The 10431-nt window shown below is 54.0% G+C and overlaps 1 protein-coding gene across 1 annotated transcript in view; it reads right to left on the reverse strand.

Annotated features, from left to right (window-relative positions):
* The window catches only part of NEMP2 (nuclear envelope integral membrane protein 2), a gene marked incomplete at its 3' end in the record, with an annotated part of 16595 nt that extends 6960 nt beyond the window's left edge, over positions 1 to 9635 (reverse strand). The window contains exons 1-6 of the mRNA XM_014544765.1: positions 9503 to 9635; positions 5048 to 5163; positions 3251 to 3473; positions 3048 to 3120; positions 1967 to 2060; positions 1046 to 1160 (exon numbers count right to left, since the gene is read on the reverse strand). Of these exons, the coding sequence (XP_014400251.1) occupies positions 1046 to 1160; positions 1967 to 2060; positions 3048 to 3120; positions 3251 to 3473; positions 5048 to 5163; positions 9503 to 9635 (754 nt within the window). The remainder of the gene's footprint in view (positions 1 to 1045; positions 1161 to 1966; positions 2061 to 3047; positions 3121 to 3250; positions 3474 to 5047; positions 5164 to 9502) is intronic.
* Positions 9636 to 10431: the final 796 nt, after the last annotated feature.

Below are 10431 nucleotides of genomic sequence, written 5' to 3' on the forward strand. Positions count from 1 at the left end.
CGGGTCCAGCTGCACGCGGCACCGGTGCGGGCCGCCGGGAGCGTGGCGTTTGCGTCTGAGCGAGCCCCAAGGCCGAAGGTCCCGTCTAAAGGACATGCGGGCGAGAGAGGAACACAGCTGACTTACACCACAGAGGGGGAACCGGAGAAATCCAAAGCGTGGTCTCGTCAGTGTACCCTGTGATGGGAACGGGGCAGAACGGGTACAAAGCGTGATTCCCGACTACAGCGCAGCTTAACGAACCCACCACCGAGGCTGTGTCGGGAACGTAAGCGTGGCCTGGGTGATAGATGCTTTACGGAATTTTTATTTCTTTTTAGACTTGATACTTGACTATAGAGGAAAATGCTCTTGGTTTTTAGAAGTGCTTAGTGAAGTATTTAGGGGACCATACCATCATATGGGTGATTTACTTTAAAAAACACTTTAGCATAAGAACCATGAACTAAAAACATAAAATCCTAACATGAAACAAAACATGTATTGCTTCTGATTTGGGGGCATAAACTTGTGTGAGAAATCTGGGGTCAGACATTAGGAGGAAACCAGTTCTCTCATCCCCCACCATCTCCCGATTAAACCAGGAGAAAAAGCGGGTGTTGTTTTGGTAACAAGGAGAACAGGGGGGTCCCCGACGCCTCCGTTTCTGGAAAGTCGGGCTTTCATTCGTCACGTACATGTAGGGCGTCTCACCTTTCGTGCCGAATACATCCAGACAAAGATCGAAAGAGCCACATTTTACAGAAACTTTTTCATCACAAGTTAGATGTGGTCAGAGCATCTGTAGCCAAAAGGGGCAAATCGTTTTTGCTCTTTTGAACATGAGGATAGACAACGAAGAAGGAGGTCATATGGGAAAGGGCATAAGATGAGATTGAACAATGAACTGAAATCGCCAACTACGGGAATAAATAAAATACGGTTTTAAACAGCGCTGCTTCGTTCCAAAGGAAACCTAGATGCCGGGAACATCGGCCAAGAGAAGGCCTCCGGTGGCACTTGGCAGCTTTCCCGATAACAGAACGGATCTTCAAACGTTACCTACCTACGACATGCATCCTGTGCTCACCCCACAGCCACGGCAGGTGCTCCATCCACTGGCACACCACATACACTGAAGCAAACCAACAAGCAACCATCACAGCCCCAAAGGTGCTGCACTGCGTGTGGAGAAAACAAACACACAGTGTTCGGGTCAGGCGCTCTCGTAACAGCAGAAGCAAGCACACAGCCCTCGGTACCAGACACTGCTCTACACAAACGCGCTGCAGTCAACGTGGCCCTCGGGTCTGATTACAGGTGCGGCCCCGGCCCGGCAGCCCTGGCGCCCTGGGAGCTGCCGGGATGCAGACTCGCGGGCACAGGACCTGAGCCGCAGCCTGCACTTGGGCAGGGCGCCCGGGGGCAGGCACGCCCACTGTCGCTGGAGCCGCGCTGTGCAGGGAACAATGTATCTCCAGGTGATGCTGGGCTGCACCCTTTCAGCGGAGGGACGGCAACATTATCGCCGTGAACTAATATTTGCGTCTCCTCGTTCTGTCCCGGGGAACGGATGATGACGCAGCCATCCGCAGAGGCAGCGACGCTGCTATTCACAGCCCGGACAGCTCGGCCACGTGAGAGTCCTCAGCGAGGCCGAGGTCAGAGAGAGACTCTCTTTTAGCATAGAATCATCCCTGTCACTCACAAGGAAAACACATCCCCTTGAGAATGAACACGTTACCTAGAGAATGACAGGGTCTCCAGAAAAGTATCAGCAAGACGTACTACGGAAACCTACAGACGGCAATGAAATAAACAGGGACTCTCTAGAAAAAGGTACGTTTTAAAGCCAGTCTGTGCAACGTAGAAACACAGCTTGAATGGGAGTCACCATAATCAGTGTGGATCGATCTGACCAAGCTTCCTGCCTACAAGGACCCCGATCTGCACGCTGCGCTCACGGGCACCCACCCGGCTCACCCACCTTACGGATGCACCTTCTCGCCAGCAGCAGGAGGAAGACCGGTGTCATCAGGACGCCGAGCGCCGTCCCCAGGGAGTAATAGAAAGCGGGGCTCCTGTCACGACAAGCAGACGGAGGCGTGTGAATGCCCAGCCACGCTGTTCGCATGGAAAACACGTTCAACTTGACGACGGAAGAAGAAAACCTCAGGCGGCGGCTTTGATTACGTCCGGTGCTCTTAAAAAACGGAATCTCTGCCTGAAATGTAGGGTGAACAGCTTGCCATGGACTCAAAACACTACGTCTGCGCAATCTTCTGCTCAGAATCGGACCCGGCAAGAATTATGGCCCCGCTGTCAGGCAGCGGGCGGGCGGGCACCTGCCTGAGCCGCGGCGGCGCCCGAGAAAGCGCTGTCCGGGCTCAGCTTCTAAAGACCCTCCCGCATCAGCCTCTGCTGCAGCCCAGCTCCGCACAGTCACGCTTCCCGCCTCGGGCTGCGTCAGCAGCGGCCAGTTGCACACTGATGGGCCGTGAGGGGTGTTCACACTTGGTTGTGCCACAAGGATAGGCTCAGGCATAAGCCGTGTGCAGGACAGGGCACTGAACAGTGAAAACGATTGGAAGGACACTCCTTCCTCACGAGTGAAGTTGTCAGAAACAAAATACCAGAATGGCAGGTTGATCAGAGGTTTGTGCAATCCCTCCTCGGGCATCCGAGGCGGCCTCTGAGAGAGGGCCAGGTGTTGGCACCAGCAAACCCGCCCCCGCCCCGGCCCCGGGGGAACCAGTCAGGTGACGGCAGATCTCCGTCCCCATGTACACGGTGGGGACAGTAACAGAGCTCACACGCGAACACGCTGATGTCCATGAGCAGGCGATGCCACGTTCCGCCTCCGGAAGCATGGTGCAATGTTTACCTGTCATCGCCACACAAACGACCATTCCCGGCTTTAAAGGCTTTGCAAGCTTAAGCTTCAGGCCTGTCGTTTGCAAAACCTGAAGCAGAGCTCCCCTCAAACCGGGGTGGGCCTCCTTTGCAGGCGCCAGCACGGTCCCCGCCCTTTCGGTCCCCAGGTTAAGAAGGGCGCCACAGGTACTTACTGACTCAAGCGCTCCGCCAGGCGGAAGAGGACGATGCCGGCCACAAACAGGAGGACGAGCCCGAAGTCCACAACTGGAGCAAAGGAGACACCCGGGGAACAGGCTTGTGTCAAGGCGGGGGCAGTGAACAGGGAAACGCCAATCTACCGACATGCCTCTCAGAAAGACGGGCCGAGAAGCCCCGTGAACCAGAGAGGACTCACCCCTGTGAGTCACGTGCACCGTGTGGCTCCCGGCCGGCTTCACAGAGAAGCACACGGTCTCCCCGTGTGGGCGGATGCTCACGGATATTTCATGAGACTCGCTCGGGGTCCAGAACGCGTGGATCTCACACTTGATCAGACAAAGGATGGTTTCTGGGTCCTGGCAGTTGTGTCTTTCTGTGATATACGCAACACGGAGCAGGTCTGTGCTGGTGATCCTAACCTATCGACAAGAATGCACAGCTGCATAAGCACAGGAGTTAAAGCTTCTTGAACGCGTCCTAGAACCCTAAGCAGAGGAGCAGAGCCCCAACTGGCTGAGTGAGGGCCACGCAGATGCACGCGGTGCTATGTGGAGGCCACGGGCACACCCCCCACCCGGAAAGTGGGTGTTTGTTCCCTGAGTGGTGGTTGATCCAACTTCTTCTACTAGCTCAGTGGTTCTCAACCTTGGCTGTACATTAGAATCACCTGGGAATCTTTTTAAAATCCTGATTTCTGGGCCTCATCCTCCGGAAATTCTGTTTCTTTGTTATGGGGTGGGGCCACAACATTTGTAACAAAGAAACAGAATTTCCGGAGGATGAGGCCCAGAAATCAGGATTTTAAAAAGATTCCCAGGTGATTCTCATGTGTAGCCGAGGTTGAGAACCACTGTTCTAGCGTGTTCTTGGGGCCAACGGAGACGTAAGCAAAGACGAGATAGAGGAACAGGTGGCCAACTGTTATAAACCCACAAGAAGCGGGGTTATCTCTACCATTTTCTCCGTGACTGAGAAGTGCTCCCTCTGGATAAGCTCAGACGTAGCCCCGGCGTCTCCCACCACCACCTCCTGAGGGCAGAGCCCAGCCTCAGGGCCTGCCCACGGCTCACAGCACAGCACCAGCTACAGCCACGCATTATTGAACGACAGCCTGGCTGCTGCCTTGTCTGTCCCTCTGTTTCTCCTCCCTGCCCGGGACTGGGGCGTGGCCACCAGCTCCGAGCCTCGGGCATCGGGTGGTATCACCCACTGCCTGCCTCCCCCTCCTCGTGGACTTTGCCCCAGGCCCACGGCTGCACTCTCTCCAGTGCCACCTGCAGCCACGCGTCTCGGGGATTCACCAGACACAGTGCACTCCCCGCACCCCTATATGCTGGCCTCCCAGGAGTTCTCTGAGCTCCTCTGATGGTCTTGTCCTCCACCCACCTCCACGAATCACTCCCACGGCCACACCCTGGACCCTGTCAGCCCCGAACGGAAGCCCCTCACACAGGCCGCATTCCATGCACCGCCTGGCTGACCACCTCCTGTCTTCCCAGCATGCCCGTCGGCGCTGCACCCGGCAAGCCTTGGACCCCCCCATGCATCTGGCATCTCCACCCTGCTCCTCACCCCGAAGGGCTCAGCCCCTGCTTGTCCAGCTGAATCCCAAGGCGCGTCATGAGGAATCACTCCCTTGCAGGTACCGCCTTTACTTTCACGCCCGCCTGCAAAACCCACCCCCACCTATTCTGTCCCTGCATCTGTGCCACCAGCCCTGCTGCGGAAGCACACCGTGGTCGCACTGCCCAGTCGGGGGCGCTGTGAGCATCAAAATAAACATCAAACACATCCACAGCAACGGGCCGAGCAGGGGGCATCTGGGATACTGTCAACAATAACGACACATTTTAAAAAATGAATAAAATACATATTATTTTCATCTTAAAAAATAAAAATAAAGCCATGATCCTTTTTAAGGAGCTTGACTCAAAATCAAAGAAAAATAAACAAATTCCCTGCGGTAAGATAAGATTTAAAGGTACCCTCTTACCTGCACAGTTGACCATATGTATTTCCACTCGATTTGGGTTTTTTGATGGTAGCAGTAGCAGTCTGACTCCGAATTTTTAATTAAATCCATTTCCTTCAAAGCTCTGCACCTTGGAACTGAGAAGTGTAAAAGAAAACATATTTCCTAAATATTTAATTGCCCAGAATCTTACCTTTTTTTTTTTTTCTTTTTTACTCACAGGGACATGGGGTGGCTGTTTTTATACTCTATGACCAAAAAATTCTTCTCCCTGGCAATGATAGGCAGCCCAGCAGGAGACAGACCAACAGTTCCAGTGCAGGACTTTTAGGACATTTGGAGGACACGCTACGAGCACAGGGAACAGGCACTCCCTCCACCCGAGACAGAGACAGGACTGAGGGCGGACTCCCAGGAGAGAGGCGATGTGAGCGAAGAACCAAGAATTAAGTTGGAGGTAATGAGAGAGAAGTCAGGGGGTGGGGCTGGCAACTGTGTGCAGAACACCGGGGCTGAGGGACATCAGCGGGGTCAGCCCTTCACAGGATGGCGCGTAGGGGACCCACAGGACATCCCGCCACCTGCAGCGAGAGGCCAGCAGGGGTCCTCTCTGGGGCCCGAGCTTGGCAAACAAAGGCTATCTTCCCACAGAGGGCCGGGTTTTTCCATTTGGTCCTAAGACGGTCTCCTAAATCATTTGATGTTTCTAGCTCGGTAAGAGCGAGACGGTGCCACTCAGGTGCTGTGAGCTGTTTGAACTTCGGAGTACATGCTTCCCTGGTCTCCTCTCCACTTGGAACCCCGCGAGGCCTGCTGGCTGGCCTCCTGCTTCCAGAACTGCCCCCCACGATTTCCCCACAACCTGTTCCCTAATCTGCACAAAAACGTCAATCAGAGCACACGACTGACCTACGAAAACCCTCCCCGGGCTTCCCAGGGGACCACAGTAAACCCACCTCCCCTTCCCGGACCTTCTCTCCCGCCTCCCCCCGCTGGGCTGCTCCAGCCACACCCACCCTCATGTCCTCAGGCGCCTCCACTTTTCCCACTCGCTGCTTCCTCGTGTTTGGCACATGTGTGTACTGGGTGCGAGCGCACTCCCAGGACAGGGACTTCCTCTGCATGTCAGCCCATCTTCAACCAGACGGGGGCGGGGAGAGTGCCAGCGGAGGTGGGTCGCCGGACTGGATACCGACAGAAACCCCGGCTGAGAAGCACGTTGCAGACTGCGTCTCCCCAGGAACTCTCCAGAGTAGCCTCTGCTTTTGAGATGCACCTGGTGTGGAACTCATACAACACCTGGGACATCACAGACCAGGTGTCGACACTGCATGTGTCCTCTGGCTGCCCGCATTAGCCTCCCTCTAAGGCAGTGGTTCTCAAGCTTGGCTGCACATTAGAATCACCTGGGAATCTTTTTAAAATCCTGATTTCTGGGCCTCATCCTCCGGAAATTCTGTTTCTTTGTTACTAATGTTGTGGCCCCACCCCATAACAAAGAAACAGAATTTCTGGAGGATGAGGCCCAGAAATCAGGATTTTAAAAAGATTCTCAGGTGATTCTAATGTGCAGCCAAGCTTGAGAACCACTGCTCTAAGGTGAATGCGTTTTCATCAATGCGCACGGGAATTCCTACACATCGAGGAAGTGAGAAACTCGCAGCCACAAGAAGCCGCACACCTGGCTCCTGGGAGCTCCTGTGGACCTCAAGGCACGGACTGCCTGGATGAGGCAGGAGGCGGGGACTGTGACAATCAAGCTGGTGTAGTGCTGGCATATGGTCTCCCGAGAGAGCCAGGCCTTCTGTCAGATCAGCATTGTCAGCCGTGTGCCGCCGGAGTGTGTGACACACGCCCCACCTGACTGCTAGCCAGGGGCACCGGCCTCTTCCCCGCAGACTGTCAGGTAGAGAAATAGCAACGGCCACCACAACAGCCGTCCCGTGTGCATGCAGCAACGCACACCTGGTTTCTGTGTTTGTGTGCCACGGAATGTTAGTCATTAGGTTATGTGCCGGGAGATGGCAAAGGTTGAAAACTGGCTTCGGACTGTTGGTCAGGTTATGTCCTTCCCAGGCCTCTGGTCCCTTCCGTGATCGCCTAGAAATTGCATTGCTGTTTCTACTTCCTCTACCGCCACCTGAGGGTGGGTGTGGGAAGTGCAGCCAGCCTCACAGCTCACTGACCTCCACCACCGGTTCCAGCCCAAGCGCAGGCTGTGAGCCTCCTGCCGGCAGGTGCCTCCCATGGATGCGGCCTCAGCCTCCGCGAGTTCGTCCCACTAGGACGGGACCTGCTGGCCCCCAGCAATGTCAGCAAAACCCCCGCCCAGGGCATCCAGGACGCACAGAGGAGTTTCCAGGGCGTGGGAAGTGCAGCCAGCCTCACAGCTGACTGACCTCCACCACCGGTTCCAGCCCAAGCTCAGGCTGTGAGCCTCCTGCCCGGGCAGGTGTCTCCCTCCCATGGATGCGGCCTCAGCCTCCGCGGGTTCGTCCCACTAGGACGGGGCCTGCTGGCCCCCAGCAATGTCAGCAAAACCCCTGCCCAGGGCATCCAGGACGCACAGAGGAGTTTCCAGGGGCCCGAACGAACATGCAGCAAGAACCCTTCACCGGGAGGGACAGCTGCCAGCGAGAGCCGCTGCTCCCACTGGGGCTGGAATCCGTCTGCACCGGGAGGGTGCCCCCAACGAGGTGTTTGCTCCCTCAGACCTGAGTCCGATCTGGGAAACGTCTGGAAGCATGGGCTATCCCAGCTCTGGCTCATCTCCCAGCACTTGGAGGATCTGGGGACCAGCCCGGAATGCCGTCCTCACTCGGCTGCCCCAGCAAGGCAGCGGCTAAGCCGTGAATGAGCGTCGCCCTCCTGAACTCCCCAGTCCCTGGCAGGCTCTCTCATCCTTTCAATAAACCTGAACGGACTCAGTAATATTTGTGCCCTAACTGCCAAGACACAGCACAATTCTTTACATCACCAAAGGATTCGAGCCAGATGACCTTAACCAATGAGATCCTTAGCTCCTTCTGAATGCCACCCAATTTATAAATATTGAATTCGTCTATAAACAGGGACAGCTGCATATCACCTGCTTTAACTAGTAACTTTAAAATCATGCCTTTGTAGTCCTTTTGTCATGTATTACTTTTCCTACGTGTACAAGGACATATTTAAGTTAGAGTCTAATCATTCATAAGATAAAAATATTCAGTCGGAACTTGAGAAAGGGGCAGGTGGTACTTAAACCTACTTAGAGAATATCCTACAAATAAAAAGCACGAATGCTCCTCAGATCTTAGCGGATCTTAAACAACCTCCAACATAAAAACATTTCTGCCACGTTCCCCCTGAAAGTCACCTCTCATGGTCCTCATATGAGAAGCAAGTATCTGCAGGTGAGACTATACCAGAATAACAAAACCCCTTACTACACTCTCATTCCCTCCATTCGGCTACAACGGCTCCTCTTTGGGGACAGCGAAAGGGAGGCAGAAGAATAGGAACAACAAAAAGCAAAAACCATAGAACCTGAACTCCTGAAAGCTGACATGGAAAAGGGTGTTTCTGGGTAGTATACTGTAAATTCACGTTGTCACAGGAGTTAGCACGAGCACCAAAGTTACAAGGGTAACTTCTCGGTTCTACTAACCCTAGTTTTTTTGTTTTTTAACATGACTTGAATCTAAGTCTTGATATTTTATGTCTCCAAGAACATGCATAATAGAAACTGAAACTGAAATTAGCACATGCTAGCGTGTATTAAGTATGATTTTCAGCTCAAGCACTGATTTTGCTTCTCCCGCAGATAAATCTGAATCCTGCTAACGCCCACGCCTGGGAATGCAGTGCAGAGGCCTGAACTTCTTCCCAGGACACGGCGCGGTTCCTGGGAACCTCACCCGCTGCTTGCAAACCACTGTGACTAGTGGCTCTTAGTACGACGTTTCTCTTCCTCTCGGCCAGACCTGCCCCTGACCTGACTTCAGACAGGGTGACAGACGCTGGCCTCCGCCTCGATTTCCTCCCTTCCCAGATGGGGTATGTGTGTGTGTGTGTGTGTGTTGGAGATGGAATTTAGAACAGGAAGCAGCATCTAATCTAGTTTATGAAAGGAAGTACCAGCTGTTTGGTCTCAGGGCTCCTCATTAAAACCAGTGCTTTCAGAGCAGCAACAGCCTAGACCAGTGATGGCGAACCTTTTGAGCTCGGCGTGTCAGCATTTTGAAAAACCCTAACTTAACTCTGGTGCTGTGTCACATATAGAAATTGTTTGATATTTGCAACCATAGTAAAACAAAGATTTATATTTTTGATATTTATTTTATATATTTAAATGCCATTTAACAAAGAAAAATCAACCAAAAAAATGAGTTCGCGTGTCACCTCTGACACGCGTGTCATAGGTTCGCCATCACTGGCCTAGACACTGTGGTCCAGGCCTCGGCAGCGTCGCTGGCAGACACAGGGCCGGCCTGCCTGCAGCGGCGAGTGGCGAGCGGCGCTGTAAGGCGCACACGCCGCCATTCTTCCGAGCTTCGGGCCAGCCTTTGATCAGCTCAGGGGGCACCTGCGAGTCCCAGGCAGACAGAAGCTGGCGGCGTCTCGGCATGGCTCCGTGAACACCACACGGAAGTGAGCTGTTAACACCGAATCTGGGGACTCAGAATCCGGAAAACAATGGAGTCCCTGAGACAAATAAAAAGGTGAGGGCAACATGGGAAACCATCCAGCCACAGAACACCTTCGTTCTCCTGATGAGAAAACCAGGGTCCAGAAAGCCTGTGTGCCCGGACCTTCTATAGGTGGGTGCCTGAGTTAACGGCTGGACCGGACTCGCTGGGGGTGTGGGTCCCGGGCTGTGTGGAGCTCCTGGCTGTTGCCAAGCTCAGAAACCCCCTTGGCAGTGCTGTGACTTGCTTCCCCATCAGTATACACTGGTCACATCTCTTCCCAGGCCTTCATTGTCTCACCTGTACAATGGGCTCATAAATGTTACCCCCTTCAAAAAACCCGTAGGACTACTGTGGGCACTAAATAAGATAAAGCCGTTAAAACACTGCCTAACGCAGTAAAGACAAAACAAATGTCTGTTCCGTGGAAACGGGTGTAAAACAGCTCCCGAGGCGGTGCCCCAAGACTCCCCAGTTGGCAGCTGTAACGGACTCTGACCATGGACCCCATCCTTAGACAAGGAGCCCTGGTTTGTTGGGGGGAGGGGGACCCCAGCTAAAAGTCCACACTTGGTTGCCCCCCTTGCGACCAGAGGTGGCCAATGCGATGGACAGAAGTGGGAAGTGATTCCAGGAAATCTTTCACGGGATTTTATGGGAGAAAAAGGACCAGAAGTGAGTGGCGGTCCTGGAGCTGGAACCCCGACTTCCAGGCCAGGACCCTGAGCTCCCTGC

The sequence above is a fragment of the Myotis brandtii genome, unplaced genomic scaffold (genome assembly GCF_000412655.1).
Source record: "Myotis brandtii unplaced genomic scaffold, ASM41265v1 scaffold381, whole genome shotgun sequence".
In the NCBI taxonomy this organism is placed as follows: domain Eukaryota; kingdom Metazoa; phylum Chordata; class Mammalia; order Chiroptera; family Vespertilionidae; genus Myotis; species Myotis brandtii.